General features: G+C 50.9%; 1 protein-coding gene across 1 annotated transcript in view; it reads right to left on the bottom strand.

Annotated features, from left to right (window-relative positions):
* Positions 1–8,264: 8,264 nt before the first annotated feature.
* Positions 8,265–27,442, bottom strand: part of LOC147412716 (uncharacterized) — a 108,103-nt gene continuing 88,925 nt past the window's right edge. The window contains exons 3-5 of the mRNA XM_086481088.1: positions 10,516–10,630; positions 10,051–10,177; positions 8,265–8,351 (exon numbers count right to left, since the gene is read on the bottom strand). Coding sequence (XP_086337214.1) covers positions 8,265–8,351; positions 10,051–10,177; positions 10,516–10,630 — 329 coding nt within the window. The remainder of the gene's footprint in view (positions 8,352–10,050; positions 10,178–10,515; positions 10,631–27,442) is intronic.

The raw sequence follows: 27,442 nt of genomic DNA, 5'->3' as shown, positions 1-27,442 counted from the left end.
TTTGAAGCGGGTAAGCAGAAGCCTCAGCTCTGACCACGGAGGCGAACAGGAGGTTTATCACTCACGACGCTGCTCCTGGATCCCACGCTGCCACCGGGAAGGCGAACTCACCCGGGAAAGTCGAGTTTCAGATTGATTTCTGCCCGAGGGAAGGAACCGCAGGGAGATCCTGCCTACGTCAGCTCCCCAGCCACATCCCCCACGGCGCCACACGAGCCTCCCCAGCTCGCGCGCTCCGTTTGGAGATGAAAAACAGCTAAAAAGGAGCTCCAAGGCGCTGGCCCAAGGGCACCTCCTACCTGCCAGCTCTGCAGCCTCGTCAGAGGGGGGGGTCAGGCCCCAAGCCCCGGCGGTGGCCGATGACCCTGTGCCCGATCGCGGCTTTGTCTCGGAGCCGCGCGTGCCTCCCGCCCGCCGCCCCGCGAGCGCGTTCATCGCCGCAGCGGGGACCGAAGGCGGAAGCAACCGGCGGGACGCTCGCAGCCCCGGGACCGTTGTCCCGCAGGCGCCGGCACAGCGGGAGACGCGGCCCGGACGCGCCCGCCCTCCCCCGGGCAGCGGAGGGGCCGCCCCGGCCCCGACCCCCGCCCCGGGCCGCCCTCCCCGCGCCGCGCCGGCGCCTGCGCTCTTGCGCCGCTCGCACTTGCGGTGAGAGCCCGGGGGAAGAGGCGCTGCCGGGGCCGCCTCGCCGTCCGGCGGCGGGGCCGGCGCTGCGGCTGCCGCGACACCAGCCCCGGCCCGGGCCGAGGGAGCTGCAGCCCCGCGGCCGGGAGGCCTCTCCCGGCGGGAGCGCCGCTGCGGGGCCCCGGAGGGGAGCGAGGTAACGCGGCGTCCGCCCGCGGGGCCTCCGGTCCCGCTCTCTGCGTCCCTGCCGCCGGGCCCGCTCCCCTTCCCTGGCCGCCCCGTGCCTTCGGAGAGCCGCCTGCCGGGGACGGCCGCGGCGGGGTGGAGGTGAGAGGGTTTCATCTCGGCGCTGCCGGGGGGGGAGGCAGGGAGGGAGGGAGGGAGGGAGGGAGGGAGGGAGGGAAGTGCTTGACGGCCCTTGCCGTAACTGCAGACCGTGGGGGCTGGGAGCTGAACTGGGAAGCCGCAGCTTTCGGGACTTGTCACCTTGGCCGTGACGCCGTACTCGAGGTCACCTCGCCGGGAAGCGAGGGAGGGCAGAGCTGAATCGTTGGACTCGGAGATGCGGTTGTGTTTAACTGAAGCAAAATGACAATCAATGCCCCTGGTTGTGCTTTCTTACAGCACACAGTGGGTTTTCCTTAGGAGAACCCTCGCTGTTGAAAGCTGTGGGAACGGAGCCGATAGTTTTGAATTCAGGTGGCCTCTTAAGTGGCAAATAAGTATGTTCCATGGGAAGATAATGTTCTAGCTTTTGGCTTTGTAGGTGAGGTAAAAATTTCAGCTGTTGAGCTGCAGCAGGCACAGTTCTCTGTAGCTTCAGTAATGCCAGTGTCAGTAACCCTTGCTGCTTGTCGGTGTGGGTTTTGAGGGGAGATGGTATTTTACTTGGTATGAAGGACTCAACACTGTTTTACTGTCTGCAATCACAATTTGATGCTCTGTTGACCATTCGCAGTGTGTTCAGAAGCGTTCTTAGCCTCACCTTCCTTCAGAGAAGTCCTCTCTGATGTCTCTGGTGTACCTACTGTTCTACAGTTTCCCAAACCTCAACCCAAATCAAAAGGCAGTACCTAGGAATCGCTCCCTTTTGGGTGGAGTTTCTAAACAGTTTTGTGTAGGTGCCTCCAGCAAAGAAGATAAAAATAGCCATTTCAGTTTCTAGGTGCTTTGCCTGAAGTTTCTGCAAAGCTTTAAGCTCGCTCACGTAAATCAGTGAGGCTTTAGAATTATCTCTTGTTTTATTTTTTTTTTGTGGTTTTGTTTGGATTTTTTTAAACACAACTTTTCCTGTGTCCCTTGAAACAACTCTCCTGGTAGAGGTGGAGGGAGAAGGACTGGGAAGAGTCATGGCTCAGGGGTGACGTAGCCAGGCACGCTGCTGGATGCAAACTCTAACGGACTGGGGCCCGTGGACTGCAATTAGACAGCCCAAACTGCTACAGCCCCCCAAGGTGTTCCTGGTCCTTCTGAGTGTGGCTGTGCTCGAGGCAGGAGTGTTCGACCTTCCTGTGAACCGCCAGTTGAGCCCTGTGTTTGAGGGTGCTGTAACAGTGGGTAGTATGATGACTTGGGGAACTTTTCTGCCCAGTTAGAATCCCACAACTTTGCAAAGGCAGTAACTTTTGTAATTACGTCCTTTTTTTACGAGGTGCTTGGTGGACGAGGAGAAGCTGAGCCTGGAAAGCTGTGGCTGAGCAACCCCGAGGCGATACTTACGGACTGATCCCACGTGTGGGATTGGAGAGACGGGAGCAGGTCAGTTAACAAACACCTCCATCTCGGGGGGACATGAAACAAGCTTTTTTTGGCAATGAAGGGGGAGAGAAATGGCTAGCTTCATCTAGCTAGAGACAGGCTGATTCAAAGTGTGAAAGAGTCTCCTCAAAAACAAAGAACCCTGAAGTAGTGGAGAACTTGCTGTGCTTCAGAAGGTTTGGTTAAAATTTAGGCACTCACGAATAAGAACCTCTAAATACCTGTAGCCTGTGCACGTAAATACAACGTAGGCAGAGATGTTTCTTGGAAAAGCTTTAGACCTCTACCGTGCTTTACCAGTTCAGCAGTGTCAGCAACTGGGGATTTTAAAAGCTCTGATTCTCAGATCAGAGTTCACGGTACAGGTTTCTAGGTGTGCGCTGTGTGTTTTATTCTGGCAGAAGAACAGGCCTGTATGCTGTGACCCCTGGGGTACCTTGTGGGTGTAGCTATCAGTACACCTTCAAGGTGAAGAGTGTGTGTATGTCCAGAGAACCCAGTTATTTCCAGGCCCACCCAGTTTCCTGGAGGATGGTGAGGACTGTGCAAGGACTGAGCTGTGAACGGAAGGAGTTTGCCATCAGCTGAAGTAAGGGTCTGCGGGGTTGTTTTGTGATTAGGAAAGATAATTGGCTGCTGGTCTTCCAGTTCCTCGAGCCCCTTGCTTCTGTCAGGAAAAAGGGCAGCTGTCTGGTACAAGACCAGTTGTGCTGGTGGGTTGCTGGGGAGGTGTTCAAACCAGGGCTCGCTTGCCAAGGGCAACGTCAGGTGGTGAAGAGGGAGACCCCCGGGTCAGAGTTGCCGGGGCCAGGAGCAGCAGTCGGTCTCTGCCCAGACTTCTGGAATGCCGTGGGGACAGGTTTGCTCGTGCCAGGCTGGGGTCTGTTAGATACAGCCTACGCTCAGCCACGGGGAGTGGAATTTCGGGGTGGGATTACTGTGCAGCACAGGGGGGCACAAATTCCTGTGTTTTCATCTCCCCCTTTAGCGTAAGACTTAAGTTTTTATACGGTGCTGACTCAGCAGCCTATTTCAGCAGCTTAGAATTAGGAAAGGTTGTTTCACAATTAAAGCCACTGAATTTCGTGCTGCTAGTCAGAAGCTGGAGATGTGAAGTAATTCGAATTCAGATGTTTCATGTGGCTGTAAATGATTCCTGGGTTGTCACCTGGGGGGTCAGTCTGTGGGCGCGGGGGTGGAGGCGGCACAGCAGGAGGTGTGTTCCTGCGGGGCGGGTGGCGAAGGGGTGAGCGTGCGAGGGGAAACCTCTGGGCGTAGTCACAAGGGAGACTTGTGCAGGACTTGCAAAGTGGGGGTTTTATGGTGGTCCTACGCTAGCGTGGTACAAAGTGCCTACAACGGCGGGCACTGGTGCTGCGCTGCAGAAGGGAACGTCCTAACCCCTGGCCCGTGTTGCCCCCGAGACTTCCTCATGTCACATCCCACTTCTTCGTTGCCCCTTCTCCATGGGCTCAGGGTTACAGTCTTCCCATGTCTGAAGTGTGTTTCTGACCGTCAGAACAAATTTCTAACGGGTTTAATATTTAGGAAAATGAATGTAATACTTATTGTAGTTTACTCATGCATTAATTACCGAGTTGGAAAAAAAGCCGTGTTCTTTGAGATGTGAGCCGTGTTCAGCGTCCTTGTTGTGATCCATTTTATACTCACATTGTGTAATGCCGACCTTGGGGATGAAGGTATTTCTGCGTGTTTTATTGACTTACATCTTGAAAGTGAGGTGTTGATATGTACGTTAGATGTTAGTCAGGACAAAAACATAATAAAAAAGCGCAGTAATGGTATCTTTCCTCTCACCCAGTTATTATGGTAGAGCAGGTTTTTTTGTTGGGGTTTTTGTTGTTGGTGGGTTGGGGTTTTTTGTATTTAGAATGGTCTGTCTGTTCCCTGTTTAGACACAGAGGCATGTGAGATGTTAAAGCTGTTGTGACCTGATGCATCTACAGCTCCAAATTAAGTGGATGAGTGGGTTAATTGATACAATATTGAAACAGAGGAACCTATTTTATTGTAGTTCTGATTTTGCATACATACGAGATATGATATAATAATATTTATGCAATGCATGAGTAACTATTCATTATTAAAAACTGTAGAGCCTGAGGTTGTCTGGCAGGTATCAGGCTTTCTGTGTGTGTGGTTAACTCCTTCAGGCTCATTTTCTTTTAAGAAAATGTTTAGGCTCTGCCATGTCACGAATGCGGCATCACAAAGTAAACATTAAAGTAGTTTAGTTGTCCAGCTGTTAGAAACACAGTAGGAAATCCCTGGCTTCTCAAGCCGTAAACTGTGATATTAGTTTGCATAATACAGGCGTTTCTAATTTGTCTTGGTTAGAGAAGACACTTCACTATAGTCTGCAAAGGAAGTGTGATTTGGTCATTTTCTATCTGTTTCCATGTGAAACTTTTTATTGGCTTTTTTTGCTTTCTATACCTTTAGTGATGATTGCTAATAAGCTTCAAGAACTTCTTATTACATCTGTGGTTTGTTTTTTTTTTTTTAAAAAAAAAAAAAAGATAAATGTAATTCTGTCTCTTTTCAGAGGTGTTGGACCCACGCAGTCGTTGTCAGAAGTCCTGTAGGTGACTTCAGAGAGGCACCTATCCAATTATTTGCTTGAGAGTTGAAATACAGAATGAAATCAAGTGTAATCGCCTGTGTCCATGCTGACATTTTCTTTGAGGAGAAAGAAATAGCAGAAACAACTTCTAACCTGCTGTACGAGAGAGCGGAGTGTCCTTCCTGTTTGGCTCGCAGGCAGCGCAATGCTTGTCTTCCCTGGAGTTGGTAGGGATCAGAACGACCCTTTCTCACGGGGTCTGACGTGCGTGTCTTGCCTGCAGGAAGGCGCTCAGCTGCCGGGCTGCCTGCCTGCCAGCCACCCACCCTGCCTGTACAGGCTGATGCTCCTCTGGCGTGGGGAGCTCTGCACCAGCCTCCGTCTGCGTCAGGCTGGGTGTCCAGGCTGGGCAGCTGCTGGGGAGTCAGGGTCAGCCCAGGCTCCTCGTTCCACCTGCGCAGTGAAGGGGCGGATGGGCACGTGGAAGCGGCTGATGCGGATGTTCAGAAGCCGAACGTCCAGCAGCGCTGCAGCTCGTGGCTAGTGCCAGCTGTGGGCGCTGGCTCTGAAGCTGCCTACCTAGTCTTTCTGCCTCTTCTTCTGGAGGGGTTGTGCTCAGCGAGGTGTATGAACAAGGCCCGCCAGTGTTCTTCTCTCTGAGGGCTTTTGTGTGCTCCTGTGCTCAGCCATCGGTTTGTAAAGGTTTGCTGGTACAATCTAGGAAGTTAAAGTGGTTTGTGCTGTGGTGGTTGGGGGAAGTGAAACCCTGACTTTTAATTGAAAATGGTGGAAGGATCAGCTCCTCAAATGGACTGTGCTGGCACTAAGGTTTGACAACTTCTGTAGGTCTTCTGAAGGAGAAATCTCGTTGCATTTGGCAAGACTATGGGCGTCATCTCTTGATGTCCTGCATCTTTACGTAGTAAGAGCTTGAAAGGCAAGGCATCAAACTTTTGTTTGAACCCAAAAATCCACCTACGATTTTCTGTTGTTCTGTAAAATACAGAGAGTAAAATTTTGACTACAGTAGCAAAGTGAAGTGAAGCACCACTAGAATTCATGTTTGAATGCATCTTAGCTGGTTGAGCCGTTTTATTCCATTTTAGCCCTTCGGTGCTTGGAGCAGACTGGCTTGTCTGTTGACACAGTGACTTGGACAAAAGTGTAATTTCAGAAATGCTGTAACGCTGCTGTGGTGGTAATACAATGAAAGCAGAGTTAAATTCATGCTTTGAGGTGTAAGGTTGTCGGTATTATTTGATGCAGTAGTCTTTGTATCTCTAAAGGAGTCTCACAATGTTGCTGCTTATATATAGAAACAATAGCTTGTAATTCACTAGGCAATGCTGAACTATGAAACAAAATTTCGTTACTTTCTAAGGCAGTATTTCCTTTCAACACACAAAAAAAACCCTTTGAGAAATTGCAAGGCCTGTTTATTAGAGTAAAATCATAATGAAAATGGGGTTTTCTGTTTACATACGGCCTTTTGTTTAGTTGGTGATTCTTGAATTGTTCTTGTTGCTAACTTGGGGTGTATGGAGGTATCAAAGTTTTGATTTATTTCCTACCAGCTCTTGGCCATTTCAAGCTCTTGAGTCTTTCCTCAAGATTTCCGTGACTGCTTCAAAATGAGTATGTGACTGTTCAGTTGGGCGTTTCTGTCAGGTGCTTATTCAGCTGCAGGAAGACAGAACCAAGCTGTAAATCCAGCCGTAAAGAAATCAGGGGGAGACTAGATGTCATGTTAGGGGAGACATTAACAAACGAGCCGACGTTGCTAAATTACTGCTTTGCTTAACAAGCCTGAGTGCAAAGCAGCTGAGGGCACTGAGAGTAAACAGCATACAAGATACCTGTTGGTGTGTGGTGAGTGTTGTAAAACAGATAGGTGAAGTGTTTTTAAAAATTAGAATTCTGATTTGAGGCTGCCACGTGACAAATTTTACAGAAATAGGTACACGTTTTAAAATTGCATTTGAAGGGTGTTAGCCTGAGAAATGTGTGTTCAGTTGACAGGAGGGCCTTTGGAGAAGGCAGATTAGGAAGTTACCTAAGAGAAAGCAACGTGTAATTTGAGGAATATTATAACTGCTGTCCTTAACTGCCACCTTATGTATTTGTTTCTTTTTGAAGGGTTTTGTGTTTTGCATTATGAAATCACTGATCCAAGAATGAATCTTACTTCAGGGCAGCACAAACACTCAGCCGAAGAGGAGGATGTTCTGAAGTCACTCTTGCGTGCTTTTGATGGCGAGTTTTTCTGAGGCTAGGTGTGATTCAGAGTAGGGGTTTGCAGTCAGCAAAATCTGAATGCATTTCAGGTAGGGGTCTAAGTTTGGTGGCTTCTCCTTGGTTTTCTGAGAGGGGAAAAAAGCAGAGGCAAGTGCTCCAGCTCTAATCCGGCTCCCTTCTAGCAGCAGTAGCTCTGGTCTGGCTCAGTGAGGGGGCCTGCTTCTCTTCTTTCCTCTGTTCTTCCCTTCCCTCCCCTGGCTGGGCTGTGTATCTGATGCCATCCAAGTGTCTGTCTCTCCTCCACTGCTGCTCACTTGAGAAGGAACGAGCTCATGGCAGGAACTCGCTGCTTTCTACACTCAGCTCGGGATTAACTTTTCATTTCCCGCAGTGCTCCTGCCCCGTAGCCTCCTTGGTTCACTGTCCCAGTGCTCACGGCCCAGCATCGTTCCAGTTGCCGTCACTTCCCGTGTTCCGTTTTTCAGAAGTGGGCACTTCTTGTCAACAGCCTTCCAGTCCCTTCTGCGGTTTCATAGGGAGGGGCTGAGGCTGCAAAGCGGGTACAGGCATTGTGGTGCGGCTTATGCCTCTGCCTTCCTTTCTCACACCCTCTCCCAAACTACCCCAGCGTCCAGCTCCTGACCGGGGGTTATTCTGCGGGCTGCAGCGTGGCCTCGCAGATTGTCGGCATCGTACAGTGTAGCTCCGCTTCCAGCACACCATTTCTGCGCTTCGCACGGGCAGGCTTCTCGTGCTTCTGAAGAGCTCTTTGGAAAATAGCCTCCTGTCCTTTTGTTTCTTTTTTTTTCTCCAGGAGGTTTATAGCTTCTGTGAGCTGTGAATAGGGCTGGAGTAGGACTGAGGAATTGGAGACTGTGTAGTTATTCTGAGATTGTTTTCAGTGTTGGAATTTTGTCAGTGATGAGATGGGAGGTCATTAGCCTCTACCTTCCCTGGTTCTTAAAAGGATGTGTTGTCTGGTGTGTCGTGGGGGTGTTTTTGAAGAACCTTCTCCGTTTTGGGGGCGTTTGTTCCATGGATCTTTCTAGAATGACTGCTTTGGTCATGTGAGCTGCTGGACGACCAGGTTGACTTCCAGGCCTGTAACATCCTGGAGGGCAGGTAAACTGATCAGATCTTCCCCCATAACCTAAAAAAAAGTACATTAAATGTCAACCGACGGCATCAACCTGATTCAGTTCTGTATCGGTGCGGGGTGATGTCTGGGTGGCAAGTACTGCTTCTAGCTCAGTCTCAGCAGCGCGGAGTGCTGACCCTACTTGTGAAGCAGAAAGATTTGAGTACCAGTTCCCTGTTAGGCTCCTTGTGTCACCTCAGAGCTTACTGACTTGTGCTGATCTGCGCTGTATACAAATAGCTGACCCTGTTATAGTCAAACTAAGAGTCAATCAATACAGGAATAACTTATTCATTTCCGATTGATTAAGGTAGGAAAGCAAAGCAGCGCTGGTTGGCCGAGGGAAGTCGCAGCTTCACCTACGGCTCACAAATTCAGGCGAGCTGAGGGGCCCCTTTCATCTTTGTGGCGGCTGATTCTCCAGGCTTATTGAAACCTCCAGCAGCTTCTGTCTACGTGACCCCTCCAGGCTTGTTCAAACTTGCAGTTAGCTGTACTCTTGCGATAACATAGGAACATAACAGTGAGGTTTAACGTTTCACAATATCTTCCTCTACATACAAAGAGCTTGTTCTTCTCGGTCAACTGCCTTTGATCAACGAACTATCAGTAGTTACCCATTACAACCCCAAGTACTGTGGATTTAGGTAAAATCTGTGGGGAGGATTGTGCTTTCTGTCTCTTGGAGCTCTTAGGAGAGCTCACTGGCTTTGCAGCACCACTCTAATGGTGTTACCCTGGAATAAAGTGAAAAAATCAATGCCGAGTGTTTCTACAGAAGGACCTCTTCTCTGTTGTTGTTGCTGTTGTGTTGTTGTAGGTACAATCACACACACACAGAGAAAATTTTGAAATACCAATGGGATTCTGGTTTTGCGTGTTTTCTGCATTCTTAAATTCCTTGTGTGTGCCGCTGCTGTGTGTGTCCTGTATCCATGAACCGAGACTGATTTTCGGAAGTCATGTGTGTTAGGTTTTGTGTGTTGGAGGTGCTTCTGCTACCAAACCTTCTCTTGCTTCTCCTTGGGTTCAGCCATATGTAGATGTCGTTCAGGGTGCCTGCTATAAACATTACTCGTGGTTTCTCTGTCTGGGATACGAGGACATGAAGATGCTGCTGAGCAGCCCTCGTCCTGGTCAGCAGCTTTGCAATAAAATCCTTACTTTCAATAGCCACGCTTGTACTGTGGGCAAATTTTACTGGCCCAAGTGCCGCTGCGTTCCTCCAGCATTCAGAAAAAGCTCTGTTTGGGTTTTTTCTTGAAAACGTGGGGAAAGCTATCTAGGAGAGTGCTAAGCCTAGTGTCTGTACTTAGCCGATCAACAGAAGCTCTCACTCTGAAGAACGTAGTTAGTGAACAGCTAGATAAATGTGTTGCACCCGAGAAGATTCAAGATGACTTTGTAAAATTAAAAACTGTCACAAAAATTTTTTTGTAGCTTTTTTCAGTCATGAAGATGATGGTGATGAGGGAGATAGGATTTTAAAAATCAAAACAACTGAAAAAGCTGCTTTTGTCAGGGCTCTTGCCAAAGATCTGTACAGAAACTAAGCAGCCATGAAATAAGAAGTGCTTTCCTGTGAGCCTGCTAAAAACTTGGTCCTGTTACTCTGTAATGGTTGAGAAAGAAAATTAAATGTTAGGAATTACGGAGCAAGGAAAATATAAGCCAATAAATGTAAATGTAAAAATCTGTAGTGTGCTCGCACCTCAAATAACTGCAGTTGTAGCCTCTTCATAACCTTTCCCCCATCAAAATGGATATAGGAGAACTGGTAAAGGTGACACGGGTAATCCAAATGTGTCTGGTAAGTTAGGATTCCAGAGCAGACAAAACTGGGTAAGGAAGGTAAAAGCCTGGGAAATCTTGAGGGATATAAAGGGAAGTATGCATTGGCTGTTCCAATGCAAGCGCCAGAACTCATCAAATGAAGGCAGCAAATGGCAGCTACCGAATAGGAGCTGATTTTTCACCCACGGGTTGTTGAACTGCGGAGTTCCTTGCCACAAGACAGTACAAATGCTTAAAGTGTGTGTTGCTTTAAGAGGAGTTAAAGTCTTTGAAGAAAAATCTATTGGGAACTATTAAATTTGTCAGAATCATGCCTGGCCCAGGAAGCTGCAAGTGCTTAGAAGCTGGGAGAGTTCTAGAGAGATTATCAATGGCTGCTTACCCTGTTGTTGAAGCATCGGCTTTTGGGTACTTGATGGAACCCGATACGGGGGTAGTTGCATCTTTGGGCTTCCCCAGCAGAGCAACAGCATCTCTTCTGTTGGCATCCTGCGTGCCTGGCCAGGAGAACACGGTGTTTCAGAAGAGCTGTGTTCACACACTCCTTCCTTGAGGTTTGAACATCTGTGCACTCTTTTGATGCCTTCAGAATTTTTTGGTGCTTTTGACACCTGTGACCTGTTCAGAAAAGGTCTGACTTGTAGACATCTCCCAAGGACAGAAAACCCTAAGAACGGATTTGCATCTTCAGTTGAAAGTTGTTGTCAACTGGACTTTGGTGAATTTTTAACTGTTTAATATATGAAAACAGGAACACATGGCAGTTTAAATACGAATTGGCCGTCAAAGGTCACAAATTTCCTCCAGCACAAAGGTCTCCAATTTGTTCTTCAGGAATAATAACTGACTGCATGAACCTTGTTATTACCTTCCCCTGATGGCTCAAATGGAGATGATGCACTGATTGCAATAGTAGTGCCTCTGGTACAGTCTTCAGAGGTATTGAAGGCTGTTCGGAAAAAGTTGTGACCCCTCTGTCCTGGTTTGGGCTAAATCAGAACTAATTCTGTTTTAGTGCTTTAACTTTTCAGTTAAGTCTCCTCTAACTAACAGCATTTTCTGAAACAGCAGCCTGTTTTTCCAGACAGTGACTGCTCCCAGCAGTGATAAGGCCTGGTGTTTATAGTTCGTACCAAGGAATGGGATGCAGAGAGGCCCTTGCTTATACTTGTTCTTATGGCGACCAAGGTCACTGCTAAATCTTGTACTGCGTGTTGGGGTGCCAGGAGTGAAAAGGGTCGCACCTACAGGGAGGAGCGAACTGGACAGGTGACCCAAACCTGACCAACAGAGTATTCCATCCCATAGGTGTCATATTCAGGATAAAGCTGAGAGATCATGAGGGTCTCGTGCTCTTCGTCTCTTCCTCTCTTCTTCGATGGCCGACATCTGAGGAGGACCGATCCGTGCATCCCTGAATCCAGTGCCTGAGTCCAGCTCCTGTATCCCATCCCTGTCTGCTGCCGAGTCCAGCCTGGGACTGCCCCAGTGCCAGCCCTGCAGTGTGGTGGTGACGTATTGTCATCAGGGTGGGGGGAGTTGGGTTCGGTATTGGTTTTGTATATATTTGTACATATTGTATATATTTCGTTTTTCCTTATTCTTATTATTATCTTTTCTTTTATTGTTATTGTTCCATTAAAGCTGTTTTAGTTTTCTTTGCCAAACTGTAAAGTCTCTCCCTTGTTCTCTCTCCTTTTCCCTTTTGGGAGGGGAGAGGGGTTAGTAGAGAGCGTCTGTCATTCGTTAGTGGCCGGCCCAGCCTCAAACCGTGACACCCCTCACACTTCAAGATTTGCCTTTTCTTTGGTAAGAGAAATGGTAAGTGTTGCAGTCAAAAGTTTCTTAGCCCTCCAGTGACCACCAAGGTTTCCTGCTCTGCTGTAGAAGTACGGCTGAGCAATCTCTTCCGTTTGGGACAGGTAACTAATGTGTCTCTGCTTTTGTCCTCAAAGGCTGAGTCGCAGCTCGTGCCTTGCAGGACAGCTGTGTCTGCACTGCAGTTGATGCGTTTAGTTCCATCAGCAAAGCTCTCCATAGTACCCGCCTTTGTGACAGAAGCCGTTGTTCAAGGTGCTGGAATTGGGGTGCAGATGAAGAGTTCCTCAAAGAAGAAAGGTCACTTCTCTGGGAGCTGCACGGTTCTTAACGGCGATGTCCCTGTGTGTTTCACAGCTGGGCTTCCTTCCCTGCAGTTGTGAAGTCCCACACAACGTGGGTTCAGTTCTAGCGAAGGGAACCAGGGTTGTAGCCCTTAACATCTTGGGACATAAAATTAGAGTGGGCCTGCAGGATGTAGGTGTGATCTCCACAGCCCTGGTATTCATAGGACCGGTGTTCTTGTGACAGGAGGTAGATGCACACCCAGAAGTGGAATGTGTAACGCTTAAAATGTTTCTAAGAACTCGTGTTCTTGTAAGGTCAGTATTCTTTTCTGCCTGAGCTGCAGGAGGAAGATAAGGAAGTGTTGACACTGAGGAGCTCCTCTCAAAAATGTCATGCCCTAAGTGTGAGCTTGCTTTCCGTCTGGGCTATCCAGAACTCACTTTACAAGTAAAGCCTTGAGTTAGAAATCCTTCAGGGCAGAAATAACTTTTTTTTTTTTACGTTGTGCACTCATGTGCATGCAGGTAGCTTTCAAGTAACATTGGGCATTGCTTAACCAATATATTTGCTATGGAAAATATATTGCCATGGACACCATTTCAATGCAAACGAAGGAAGTGTTATCTTGGGTGTGCAAGAGCAGGAAAACCTGGGGAGTGTTATTTCGAGATCGTGTGGAAGACTGGTAAATACACAATCTTGTGCAATCGGTGACAGTCTTTATGAATTCTTATTTTTCTAGAGAGCTCAGATTGGAAGAGGAATAGCTTGATCTGGTCTTGACTGTCCTGTAACTTGCCTAAATCTGTTCTCTTTTAATGTCTTTAGATGAAAAGAATCGATTTGCAGTTGAGCTGGATGAATTTGGGTCAGATACAATGAGTGAAATCAATATTGTTGGGCGAATTATCTTAAATGTTTGGAGAACGATGAGAAATGAGGTAAAGTTTTAAAAGGTTAATGTATTTGACTGGCTGGGGTTTTTTTAATGATTGTAGATATTGTTGAACATTTCTTCGAACTTCTATAACTGTCTCTTCTCTGTTTGTACACCTTTTCAAACAGAGCATTCTACCACTGGGACAGACTGGATGTTGCGTGTCGCTGGGATGTAAAATACTGAAGCCCTTACCTTTCAGTCATGTTACGTGATGATGTTCCTTTTCACTCCTTTCTGGGTTTTGAGAACAACTTACCCGATTTCACAACTTGTCAAGTGTGGTGCTTTTACGAAATTAACTACTTGAACTTCCTTTAAGCTGTCAGACTTACTCATTGCTTTGCTGTTTAAGACCTTACATTTAATACTCAGATGGTTGAGTCCTTAGAAGTCCTGTTCTGACCAAATTCAGACCTGACCTTTGTGATTTACTTAATTCAGCGTATTCTTTTCAATTGACGAGGGATATTCTTTCCTGACTTGTAAATAGTTCAGGACTTATAAGTGTGTATGTTTACCTTTTTTAGCAAAGAATCCTAATACAAAGTTAATAAATTGAGTTGTCACAGTTTTTAAAAAGTAGGGATTTCTCTGACGATGAAAGACATGACGCAGGTTAACGCAGCCTCTGTGTTTTTCTAGGTGCATCTAATGAATTACCCTTTTGAAAACGTGGGCTTTCATGTTCTTCATCACCGTTTTCCTTTATTTACTGTCCGAGTGCTGTCTGATTCGTTTGATAATAAGGCAGATGTCTACGGGTGGAGCTATTGATCCAGTTTATTTGTTCTTTTTAAGGCCAGATCCTTAACATGGGAATAGGTGTGAGCTAAAGTCAGCGTAAGGAGAAATAATCAGTTTAGCTCAGGTACTGGAACAGTCTGTATGCAGGAACATGAGCTTATTTACTCTGCTGTTGTGCTGTGCTCTGTTGTGTAGTTGTACCCTCAATATTTCATCTCTCTGTATGTTTCTGTTTAAAGTACACAAAACCAAAGCAAATGCTCAGTCCCAGTTCCACCGTATCTGAATAGATGGGCCATGTTGAAGTTCTGGAAGGGTTTTATTTTGTATGTACTATTCCTCAGAAAGACTTTTAATGAACTGCCAGGTTTCTGTTTTACTTCACGGTGCATGCCAACAAAGCTAGGCTCCAAAGGAGAACAAAACAGTGTGCGAGATGTTAAGGCAGTAACTACAGCGGCTTAAAAACAGCCTTTATATGACATGTATCACACTGGGCTTCACTCTTCGCTGGAGTGATTTAGTGTTGTGTGGTGTGAACAGCTCATAAAGCTGAGTGCTGATCTGAGCGTCATTCATGACATACAGATGATTTCTGTTCAAGTTAAATACTTTGCAACTAGGTGGAAACTTGGTTTAGTGCTGAAATTATAAATCTAAGTGCAGCTGAGATAGGTGTTGTTAATACAGAAGGTTTTATGTTAACAGTTGTTTGGATTGTTAATATTGAAGGGGTTTGTTCCACCAAAGTCCACTCAGTTAAAAACCCTGTAAACAGGGGAAGAGCAACTGGAGTTTCTGTTTCAGTAGTCCTTTGGGGGAGTGGGGAAAACAGTACAAAGTGTGTCATTGAGATAGGCCTTAACAGCAGTTTACTGTAGCACAGTCTGTGTCTCTCTTTAGAATACATAAGTGTTTGTTTGTGTGTGCCACGTTTTTGAAAGAGCCGTGTGAGAATGTCCTGGGGGGAATTTTGTTTGCTGGTTTGTAACAAGCTGTCATAAAACCACATTGTTACTAGTAGAAGAGCAACACTGTCCTGATGGTTTATAGCGAGGCGTTGCCTTTCACACATGGAAAACGGTTGATCATTCTGTTGGCTGGGTCCGTGGGGATCTGCAGTTGTCAGACAAACTGGATTGGATTGAGGGAACGCGTGAGATGGCGAGACTTTTTGGCATTCAGTTCTTACACGTATGAACAAGGGGCTCCCAGGTAAGATCTGGTTTTCCTCACACTTCACAAAAGCAAAACAGTCTTTATACAATCATTCTCCAGTATCTTTTCAGTTAGTGTGTGTATTTTCATAAGGTCACAGAAAACTGTTTCGCATGACATGAATGTAAAGGAAGGGCATTCAAAAGCGGTACTAATGGACTGAATGGTTAGTCTCAGAGGTTAAAAATAGCTGTTTATTTTTAACAATGAGTGCCCCGGAGGTAATCACGCCAGTGAGTCTCTTCTACTGACTGAGTCTGAGAATGAATGCTTTTTAAAACAATAACCAGTAAATCGAGAACGCCTTAGAAAGATGGGATGGTTTTCTTCCAGGGCAGGCAAAGCTGCATCGAGTGTGTTCTGAGTGACATGTGCTGTGAAGCAGACCTCTGGGTGAGGTCTGATGGTAAGACAAGGAGGGCTCTGGCTTTATTAAGGACATGTGTCATGCAAGTCGTGTGTGGTTCTGTTATTTCGATACCAGCATCAGAGGGAGCGGGAGCAGGACAGAGGGATACTTACACTGCTCTTCCTTTGAGACCCCAGCAGTTTCCAGCAATACCAAGGGCTTTTCTTGCCCAGATTCCGAGGGACTGGACCAACTAGACTGTTTTCATGGCTTCTCGTGAGCCCTGAACAGCACCTGAAACGAGAGACAACTACTCTCACTCATGTGGTCTGCGCTGCTGTTGTCTTCTTTCCTGCCCTCCTTCTTCTTTCCTACCCTCCTTCTGCTTTCTGTCTTAACAGACTGTAGCTGAGCTGACCAGGACTGATTATTTTGCCAACTTCTGTGGACAAAAAGACAACTTGGAAACTGCTGTCCTGAGCCGACCAGCGTTGTCCTGAGCCAGCCCAAAACGGGAATGTCTGAAGCTGCCGGTCCTTAACACTCCAACCCAACTCAAGAGCGTTGCCATCTTTTCCCTTGGACTGCAGTTGCCTGGGTCACCTCGTGCCCCAGTACAGGTTCTTGTTGGTCTTGCTGGTGCTGGCCGTGTGTTTTGGGCGGGGGGCAGCCCTGGCCGCAGAACCCCGGTGGTGTTCAGTTGGTATTTACCAGTTCAGCTCCCTGACCCGCTTCACCACGTTCCCCGAAAAGTGCCGCTGTTGGAGCGAGGGAGGAGAAACGCAGAGCTAGGGCCAGGGAGGGGGGGCTGGCGTGCTGCCGACGTAGGGGTGCTTGAGCGGTCACGGCTGCAGCCCGCAGAGCCTGTCCTGCCTGTCATTTTCTCAGATGGCCGTGCGTGGGGGTGAGCACAGAAACAGGCTGCATGTCCTGTCCTGACTGCTCTTTGCTCTTTCCTTCTGTGCACTCAGGTTTTGTTCCCACTGAAACTTTCCAGATCACAACAATAGCAGTTGCAGCAATTCCCAGTCACCTCAAATAATTTTTTTTCTCTCAGAAGAATCATCACTGCCATTTATGTAGATACTCCTTTTCTCCTTAGCTGGAAAAGATGTGAAACGGAATAGCACTAAGAACAGATTTCAGATATTTTGTTTTCCATATTTTTGTATCTCATATGAAGTTTTACAAGACCTTTTTTAAAGGTGGATTTTTCTTTTATTAAGCTATCATGACTGTTCCATAGTAGACTAAACAAATCTAAGAGGGAGATGGTCATAGACCTAGGGATTATTAGTCAGATGACTGAAGAACTTGCTGAACACTAGAAAAAAGAAAACAAAACCAACCCAAACCCCTCGCTCTTGCCAGATCCAGTCCCTGAGCACCTCATCACACACCTGAGCTCAGCACTGGACACAGCTTAGTGCAAGGCAGCAGCAGCAGCTCATGCTGCTGCAGAGCTACACTTTCAAACCCCAACCTGTTTCTGAGGTAGCAGGGTCTGGTTAAAGCTGCTGGTTCTCTGAGTTCATTGATAACGTCAGAGTTAAAGAAATTAGACCGAAGCCATTCAGTACAATACTTGAATGTGTAGTGCGTCAGGCAGAGGGCTTTTGAGCCGTGATTGAGTTGCTTACAAAGAACAGAATCAGGATTACCTGGGGCTGTTCTTTGATATTTTGGGATTTTCAGTCCTTTGCCACCCATGTGTGTAATTTTCAGCTACTTTGTTTTTTATTGTGAGTGGACACAGTGAATACCTGGCTATCAGTGCTTTTAAAGCCTTACTAAAGCATTGAGTAATAAATAATGCAGTGCCTCATTCCTGCAATGATGACCGGGAAAATGCTCACCAGCTGCATGTTATACTGTGTTTTCTTCAGTGTTCTGCAAGTCCAACAAAACTACAGTTCAGTAAACGCTTGTTCCCTGACTGCAGCATGGCCATCCGTACATGTTGTTGCAGCCTGTTGGGTGTTTATTTTTCCATAGGTAAAAATTAGAAGTACTTGATTTTCAGTTCTTAGGGCTAAATGATGAGGAAACACATGGAAAAGTTCCACTGTATGTGATAGAAAATGTACCTTAAAAGCGAGAGTGTGGCTGTTTATTTTGGAAAACTGGTTGTCTGTGCTTTAAATTCAGGAAATGTGAGTGTGTACTCGCACAGTTGGATACAGCCGTGTTTACTCTGCATTTCTGAAATTACAGTGACTGTATCCAACCTGTTGTGCAGTATCGTGTGGAGTCCCTGGTGCTGCGTATTGCAAAGCCAACGAATTGTGTTCCTGGGACACCCAGCATCCAGCAGCGAGCTCAAGGGAAAGCCCTGCAACGTGCTGCCTCAGTACCGGAGCCAGAATCCCGTTCCTGCGGCAGTGCTGTTCTCGTGTGAGCCTTCCAGCCGTTAGAGCCTTCCGCTGGGATAGCACACAGCTACTGGTTTTCAGCCTGCCTGGGACAGGTTGAAAGCTTAGGGAAGTGAGTGGTTCATCTTTTCTCACAAACTTGAATTCCATGCTGGGGGGGTGGGCGATGGGATAAGGGGGTGGTGTATGCACACACATATACCTATGCACATCAATAGGTATTTTTAATTAAACAGAGAATTAGACTCTGTTCTGATAAAAAAAAAAAATCAGCTCTGTATGTCCATGTGTGTACAGCTGTCCCATTCTTGTGGTGAGGCCGGTTTTTCCTATTGCTTCAGAATAACTTAGAATGTCACATAAATGTACTCCCTGTTTTCCAAACTGGACTGGTATTATTCGGCTGTATGTTAATAAATGATTGTTGTTCTCTTTTAACAGTTGTAGTTCATTCTGGTCGTAACTATGCAAAATGGAAAGATACCATGAGTTACTCTGTGTGGCCTCTCTTATGGAGCTTAACAGCGATTCTGTTGATTGGAAATCTCATGGGTCATTATAACGTGTTATTTGTAATTGTACGTAGCTAAGAAATTTTGAATGACAGTATGTTTGTTTATAGCTGAGATTATAATTGTGACTGTATCCTTGCTAGTGTTACCAGCATTTAATGTGAGTTGGTGGGTTTCCTTGCTCGGACTGTAAATTAAAGAATTGTCTTCATATTTCATTTTCCTCTCTATCAGACAGGATGCATTACAATCTGGCCGTGCATCTCTCAGAGCCCTTCCTGACTGACTGTACCAGATTAGAGATGATACCCCAGTGTCACCCAGTGGAGGAGCTTTTGTCAAGGCGACGATATCAGGGCTCTGTGACAGGCACTTTCCCTTCCTGTTGGCCGAGCAGCTGAACATCAACTTGATCTTGTGGTTTCTCTTTTGCTGCATTACAAGCAGACAGAAGGGGGGGAGGTTCAGTCTCCCATTTCCCCATGTTTTTTGATATTTGTCAGACAGCTGAACTTCTGGCAGTTCAGGAAATATTTATACTTTATGCTTTCATGTACACTGAAGGCTCATTTCATCAATAATTCAACTGTGTTTTACTTGTGCAGTTTGGGGATCAAACAGTAATTATCTGTGTGTAACACATCATTCTTCCTCTGCCTGTAGAGCAGAATGTCTTCCCAGAAAAAGAGTCCTGGTTCGGGAGATGAAACTCCCTGACCTCTTTCTGTTCTTCTCATTTTATATGAGGTGTCTGCTGGCTGCTTGGTAAGGAAGTAATAAATATGGCCTGGAGCTCTTTCAAATAATTAGCCAATCACCAGCATACACCTATTTAACATAAACCACAAACTTCAAGTAAAGAATATTTGCAAGATTTTTAAATGACAATGTTCCTTTAGCATTTACCATTAGGAGAATGAACAGTTAACTCTTGAAGTCCCGTTTCAGTTAACAAGGGTATCTAACCAGTGGGTGAGTGGGGCTGAGGAGAACAAAGAACAGCACGCTGTTTACCCTGCCCTTGAGAGCTTTGCCTGCATTCGGGGTTGCTCCTGGTAGTTGTGGGAAGAGCCAAACCGTTGGTGCCTGAGGCACCTTGCACATTAATTTGTCCTCTGAACAGCCATTATCTTAACAGTTCTGGGTTTTGCTTTTACTGCTCACTCTTTAGGTTGGGCTTTTGAACGTGATTTTTTCCTTGGTTCCCTTTGTGGCAGCCTTCAAGAAGAAAGGGTGTGCTGGCGGGAGTGCTGGGAGGGATCTTGGAGCCGAGGACGGCGGTGAAACAGCCCGTGAAGGCTTATGAGCCTGACAAGGCTGTGACTGGAATGCCTGCAGCTCGGCAGTCGGGTCTGGAATTTACAGCTGACGTCACGGGCGGTGCCAGCGGTGCTGATGGCTCTGGAGGAGGGCCGGCGGGGGCGGGGCGGCGCTGCCGCGGCGGGGGCCGCCGCTGGGGAGAGCGGGGCCGGCCCGGGCCTGGGCTGGCGGCCGGGCTGGGCGGCGGAGAGCGGCGGAGCCACCGGCTGCTCGCTGGGGGCTGCTGGAGAGCCCCGGCCCCGGCCCCGGCGGCGTCGCGGGGCTCCCGGCGGGCGGGCGGTGCCGGACTCCGCTGCCCGGGGTGCGGGCTGGTGCCCGCGGGGCAGGAGGAGCCGTCAGCCGAGCGGGAGCGGGGCTTAGGTGTGGAAGAGGCGCGGGCTGTGGGTTTTGCTGTTCAAAGTGCGGGGAAGGGTAACGGAGGGGTTATGACTGCGAGGGCAGAAGGAGGGTGGGGGCGCTTTGGAAGAAGCCCGGGGCTGCGACACTGCGAAAGTTGGGCAAGTTCCTCCCTCCGGGGCAGGGGGAGGCTGCAGCCGCTCGCCGCGACCCTCTGCGTGAGAGCCCGGCCGGGAGCCGCTGCGCCTCGCCTGCTCCTCGCTGCGGGGGGAGATGCTGCAGCCCAGGAGGTCCCGTCGGGTCTGGTTCAGCATCGGCTGGGGCAGAGCCCAGGCGCTGACGAACCTCCTTTCCCCGCGGCGAACGCGCAGAGACGCCCCGGCCCCCGCGGTGCTGCCGCTGGTCGTGTCCGTCTGAGCGAGAGGGGTGCGCAGCGCGGTTCCCGGGACAGAGCGGGCCCCCGGGGAGCCCCTGCTGGCGCCTGGTCTGCCCGTGCGTGAGCCGGACTGTGCCGGCGAAGGACGATTTGAGAGAGGCACCTCTGTCTGTCACGGATTTGAACTCTCCCTCACTGTCAGCAGTTCTGACTGAAATAGCGGAGCTGTTGCGTTCCAGGGTGCGGAGCGAGGGCCGCGGTAGCTGTCTGTGCTGCCCCGGGGCGCTCCGGTGCCGGGCAGGACGGCGGCTCCGTGCTGAGCGCGGGGCGCTGGTTTCTGCCGCCCGCCGCGGTGGAGCTGCGGGACCGTCCCCGCTCCGCCGAGGGGAGCCTTGCCGGGCCGGAGGCTGAGCACGGGCCTCGGGTGCCGAACGGCCGGAGGAGTGACAGGGGGTCGTGGCTGTGGAACGCTCCTGCGGCGCCTCGGTCTGGTCGGGGGCGTTTCCAGCCCCCGCAGCCCAGCCCCCGCCCTGCCGGTCTCCTCCCTCCCGCCCTGCCCCGCCCGCCCCCGCGCTCCCAGCGGAGCCGCAGCCGGCGGGGACTCGCCCGGCGCCCGGCACGTCCCGCCCGGCGCCCTCAGCCGCCGGCCGGGCTCGGCTCTGCCGCGGGCGGACCGGCCCCGGGAACGGCGGGGAGGGGGGGCGGGAGGCGGGGACGGCAGCGGGACCCCCCGAGCCCCGCGTCCGCGGGAGGGGCCGGCGGGAGCGGCTGCCGTGAGCGCTCCGCTCTCCGCACGCCTCCGCGGGGCGCGCTGGCGCGGGCGGTTTGCGGGCAGAGAGCGGGGTGTCTGTGAGGGGCCGAGCGCGGTTTGGGGGGAGGTGGCAGCCGCTCCGCCCGGAGTCGGTCACTGCCGAGCCGCGCCGTCGTTAAAAGGATTCGGGCCTCGGGGTGCGAGCCCTCGGCCCTGCCCCCTCGGCGTGTCCCCTGAGCTCGGCCGTCCCTCGGCCCCCCCCGAGCGGGAGCGCGACCGGGGACGGAGCGGAGCGGGCTCCCCGGCACCCCGCGCCCCGCAGGCGCCTTTCGGGTGCGTCATTATTGATAATAATATCAGTTCTTTTTGTAGCGAGATTGAGGATGGATGGGGGAAAGCGATGGGAAATAATCGCTTTTTTTCCGGTGGAAATAAGGAAACGTGAAAATCATGCACTGGGGCGCGGGGGCGGGGGGTCGGGAGGGAGGGAGGAGAAAAGCGTTTGTAATTTGAAAAAGAAAGAAAAGGCTTTTATTGGGGAAAATACGTCTCTAATCAAATCTGTCTAAATTAAATGCTGTCTACAAACCAGAAGTCACCAACCAGCAAAATGTATACGCGCTCAGTTCGGTTTCCCCTTAGTTTTATAGTTTCGCTTCCGAGTCGAAATTTCCAAGTGATTACCGCTCCCGATGTCAAGGCTGAAAGAGCATTTTCTGTAAACGTTCGGTTTATAAGTACAGGGAGAAACACGTATTTGGGGATCCTGATATTCAGGCGAACGCGCCAAGAAGAAACCAGCTGCCGGCGGCGGAAAAACAAATGAACGGGAGAGAAAGGTGCGGGGGATGCCCTGCAAATAAAGCAATCGCTACAGAGATATTTAGATGTATTTAATGGGATGCGTTATTCAAAAGCCCTGCTGACTGGTCTAATCATTTAGAATCGCTAGTTTTCCTAAAAACTTTACCAAATATTTACACTCAATAAACGTTAATCGATTAACAAGCCGGTCATGCTCTTACAGGACCTTTCCTGCGGTCCCGCCATCGCGCTGTCCCCGCACGTCTCCGCCGTTTTGTCGTTTTGACAAAGTATAAACGGAGCCCTTCAGGCGGTGGTGTTTATAAACCGGCTCGTTTGGGCTCGGAGTGAGTCTCCCCGTCCATCCACATCACCAGATAGAATAATAGTAACGAATCAGACAGGGAAGAGCCGGGCTGAACCACCGGCCTTTTCCCTTTTTCCCCAAGGGTACTGAAGTCCCGAATCACCAATTCTTCTGACTTTCTGGCCGTTGATCCACGGGAATTCGTAGTTCAACGACAAAGGTAACAACAAAACAGTATTCGACTGTTCGACAGCTGGAGGAAAAGGGTAACTCCTGTGTACGAGCTGCTGCTGAGCTTGGCCAGATTGTGGGGAAAAAAGGGCGAACAGCCCGGCGGGGTGACGTCAGGCGCACCCAGCGCGCTGTCCGGGCTCCGGGGCTCCTTTCCCGGCGGGCCGGCAGGAGCCCCGGCGGGCGGCAGCCGCTGCGCTCTCTCCCCCTGCGCAGCCCGCGCCCTCGCGGCCCGGCCTCCCGCTCTCCCCCGCGGCTCCTCTGGCTGCCGGTGGCGGGACCCGGCTCCCACGGCCGTTCCCGGCTCGCTGTCCCGGACAAGGCCGGCACCGCGCGCGGGCTCCGGCGGCGGATCCCGCTGCCCCTTGCGAGGCGCGGTGAGACCCGAGTCCTCCGGCCGAGGCGGGGGAAGCCGCGCTCGGCGCCGCTCCTCGGGGCCGGGCCGGGGGCCGGGTGCGGAGCGGAGCGATGCTCTCCCCGAGCCCGCCCGAGACCCCGCTGCTCCTCCAGCCACGCTGTCAGGGGCGGCCCGGAGCCCCCCGGGAGAGCCGAGCTCTGGCCGGGCGGCCGGGCTGTCCCCGCCGCTCGGGGGGAGGGAGGGGGGCGGCGGGGCCGGCGGCGGCCGATCTCCCGAGGGGGGACCCGCCCGTCCTCGCCTCCCCATCCCGGGGCAGCGCCGGCGGGGCTCGCTGCCGCCCCGGGACGGCTGCGGGCGGTCTCGGGGATGCCGCTGCTGCCCACCCTGCCCTCCCCGGGCGTTTGCGGGGCGGACGGACACCCGCCGCCAGGGCTGCCCGGTGCCGGGGATGCTCCCGCCGTGCCCCGGTCCCGCCGTGCCCGGGGCGGGGGGGCTCTCGCCCCTGCACCCCCCGCAAACACCCTCTTTTCTTTGCCCCCCCCCGGCGCCGCCGTAAAAGGCGGAGCTCTGCAGGGGGTGCGGCGGGGACGGGCGCGGGTGCCCCCGAGCGAGAGGCGACTGCTGTCGGGCGGCCGCTGGCGTTCCCGGGACCGATCCCGTCCGGCCGCGACTTGCCGGCCGAAGCTCTCCCCTCCCGCTGGCAGCGCTTCGCCGGCGCTGTCGTGCCGACCCGGCGCTCCGCTGTGACGAGCTTTAGCGGCAGCGGCGCTTCCCCGCCCGCTCGTCCCCTCTTCCCGGCCCCGCCGTCGATTATCCCGGTCCGGCCCGGGAAACGCCGGAGGGTCAACGGCCGGGGGCCAGGTCGGGCCGCGGGAGGTGGGTGGGCTGCTGCGCTCCCGATCCCCAGACAGCTCCGGGACTTGATTTTCGCGGGGGCCACTGCCGCCGCGGAGCCCGGGAGAGCGGCGCTCCCCCCCTCCCCTCCTCGCCCCGTGTCCCCGGCACTGGTTTCCCCGCGGGAGAGGGGAGCAGTCGGCCCCCTCTCCTTTCTCCCCTCTCCCCCGCGCCGCAGCCGGCGGCCCCGCGGCTCCCTGCCCCCTCGCCCCGACCTCCCCGCTCCGCTCCGCTCCGCTCGCCACCCGGGCCCCTCCGGGAAGGGGCTCTGGCCCTGTCGCCCGGGTCCTGCCGCTCTGGCCCCCCCGGAGGAGGGCAAGGAGGGGCCGGGGGAAGGAGCAGGAGCGGCGAAAGCGGCGTGAGAGGGAAGGAGGACACTGCCCCTTCCCGGGCTCTCTCCCCCCGCCCCGTGGGCAGAGCCCAGCTCGGCCAAGGCACGGGCGGGCCGGGGCCGGGCCGGGCGCTCTGGGGGTTCCCCCGCGGCGGCACCGCCGCCCGGCCTGGCAGCCCCTTCCCGCGGCCCCCCGGGGCCCGACGGCGCCGGCCCCGAGCCGAGGGAACCGCGCGGCCGCGCTCCCGGCGGCACCGGCAGCGCGGGCAGAAACGGCTCCGACCGGAGCGGGGCGCCGGGCGCGGGGCCGGGGCCGCTGCGGGGGCGTTTGCCCTGCGGGACAGCGGCGGGGCCGGGGGCTGCGGGGCGCTTCCCTCCCGTGAGATACGGGGAGGAAACTCTTCCCGGGAGGGCGGCGAGGCGCTGGCACAGGCTGCCCGGAGCGGCTGGGGCTGCCCCTGCCTGGCAGGGCTCCAGGCCAGGCTGGACGGGGCTGGGAGCGACTGGGCTGGTGGGAGGTGTCCCTGCCCAGGGCAGCGGGTGGCACTGGGTGGCCTTGGAGGCCCCTTCCAGCCCAAACCCTTCTGGGATGAGTCTGGGAAAGAAGCAGCGCAAACACACTGTAAGCACCAAACTAGTATATGTTAATCCAGCTTTGTGATGAGAACGTACACTGCAGCCTCTGCCTTCCTCAGTCAGTACACATGCATTACATCAGCTGCATACATTAAAATTAGGGAAAAAAATCAATGTCAGACTGGTGACTTCAGCTCTGTTCGCTGCACAGATTCATACAGGAAATGTGTCTGTTCTGCGAGGGAAACAAACAAAAAAGGACAATAAACCCAGTAAATAAACCTCACACACAAGTCCTTACACCAGAAAGAAAACAACAACAATTCAAACCAGAAGGAAAATGTCAAATGATTCAATCTTCTGGGGATATTCTAAAACCTGATGCTAGAGGTGGGAATTAGCTTTGTATTTGTTCTGGCACCATTTACTCCAAAATATACCACACTAAAGCATACAGCCCTAGTTGGGGGGGAGGGCGAGGAACAACACCCCAAAACCAACAAACAAAAACATGGCTCTGCTTTTATTCACTTAACACCCCGGGGAAGTTAGATAATGGAAAAGTAATTCTGTGGAGCCTTGCTAAGTTTTAATGCATTTGTAATCATTAATTATTCTTCCAATACATTGAATTTCTTCACAGTGAATGTGAACAGTTTAAACATCTTGTCTCTACAATGGAAAAATCATATGTTTATCACAATTATTTGTCAGTATTAGAAAGCTGTTTACTCTTCCTCCATAGGCAATCTCTCCAAGCGGGCAGAGAGATCATTCTTTCTAGTCTAATTCTGTTTAGGATGACTGAACACCTACACAGAACGTTAAATGCTGCTTGCAAAGTGCTCTCAAAATATAAGTAACCCTCTTCACCACCTCTTGAGTGGGTAAATATTGCACCTTTTTTTAAAGGGAGTAAATAATGTCATTTAAATCTGTTTATGGTAGTGTAACCCAGGAAAGACCTCAAAGGAACTACTTTGGTACACAAGCAACAGGTACCCAGAACATGGCTCAGCCCAGTGGGGTCGGTAATTTTCAGGAATTCTGACTAACTGTGATTATTTGAGTGTTGGATGCAGTTCACTGGGCTGCAATGAAGAGAGCTCACGCTTCAGTTACCACACCGACCTAACTAAAGCTTTGGACAGTGTTAATCCGCAACTCGACTGAATGCGAATGGCTTTTCCTGGTTTTTGTTCCCACTCGGTCCACTTCGTGGAAAAGGCCACTTTTCTTCACGATTTGAGGATCTGCCTTTTCCTGAGCTTCTTTTTCCTGGGAGGAAGGCAGAACATTTTTTCTCATCTTTAGAAAAGGCACCCAGACAATGTGGGCTCAGAAGGAACTTGTGTACCCCTTCAGTACTGCAACTCGTGATGCCTGACATTCCTGAAGGTGTTACTCTTGTCCATTTGGTGGCATTTTGTTGTGCAAAATTTGGGTGCAGAGTAGCTGCGTTGAAAATGCCCCCTGGGAAATCCCCAGGCCCCTTCCCACTCGTCAGTGGTGCCAGAGAATTTGTTGAGCTTTTTAAATGACATTGGCCAAACCTGTAACTGTAAATCTCCAAATGATTTAGCACTGCAGATGATCAAGGTCCAGTTCACGGGAGCACTCGCTGGTGCTGTTTAATTCAATACCAGAGATGCTGCCAAAAGGGCTCCCTCAGACAGCACCTCACGCTCACAGACACCGGGTAGGTTCTTCCAGACCCTCTTAGAGCAGCGGTGAACAGCAGCAGAGGAAGGCCATGTGAGGAACCCAAGCTCATCCATTATCTCAAGGACAGAAGAGCGGCTCATCCTCTTAAGAACACAGCCTAAAGAGCATCTGGCTTCAAACCGCTGCTGTGATGAACAGGTAGAAGGTGTACAGGTTTTTGTTGGTTTGGTTTTTTAAACCTTTTACTTTTAAATAAAAAAAAAGGAACAAAAGGTATTACGTGTCTACAAAGAGACAAGGCACTGTCAGAAGAGTAGGATCTAGTAACAAGCAGTGATGGAAGAAATAGAGACAGAAAATGGGAAGGCTCAGCAAGTCCCGAAGCACGATCCACAAGTGAAGTGATCCTGTCAGCAGAGCACTTTTTGCCATCAAAATACTTGATCAGCAAACAGTTCAGTCCTTCAAACAAGGGACATCCGAGCAATGAAAAAGTGAAAAGGGAACACGTATCTTGAAAGACAATGCCTGAAGAGGCAGTTCTTTCGGAGGAAGGAGAGGTTGGAAGAGACCTCCAGGCTCATCATAGACTTACTGAACTCCGTATTAAGCAAAAAGGGGTTGGCTGGTTGCTTTCTCCTTTCTTTATTCCCATTGGAAGGCCGTTGCAGAACCCAAATCTTCTAACCATTATGAGTCTTCTTGTAGTTTTCAGCTTAAATTCACTCAGGGCCAGGCGGTACACATTTTTTCTGGTGCCCATACCTTTCAGCTTAGTAACTGTTCTCCCCAAAGCGTTATTTCCCTCGTCTGCATTTACAGCACTCACCCCACTCTTCTTCCACTTGCTTTTCTAGCCTAAGCAAATCAAGAACTCCTGGTGACATCACACAGGTCCACCCCCCATGTCCCAGCGATCCCTGCAGCTCTCCTCTCCAGTTTTTCCAGGGGGAGTTCGTCTTGCTGGTACGTGAAGGGTCAGCAGGGAAACCACATCAGCCCAGCTGGGCGCTGTTCAGGGGCAATAACTCTTCTCGAGGGCTCCTGAAAACACTTGCCCTGACACACTGCAGGGCAGCACTTTCTTATCCCCACAGCACACTGGTGTCTCCCAGCTGC

This window comes from Leptosomus discolor, unplaced genomic scaffold (assembly GCF_034619465.1).
Source record: "Leptosomus discolor isolate bLepDis1 unplaced genomic scaffold, bLepDis1.hap2 HAP2_SCAFFOLD_66, whole genome shotgun sequence".
NCBI lineage: Eukaryota > Metazoa > Chordata > Aves > Leptosomiformes > Leptosomidae > Leptosomus > Leptosomus discolor.
The sequence above is the reverse complement of the archived record's forward strand: the minus strand, read 5'-3'. Positions and strand labels throughout refer to the sequence as shown.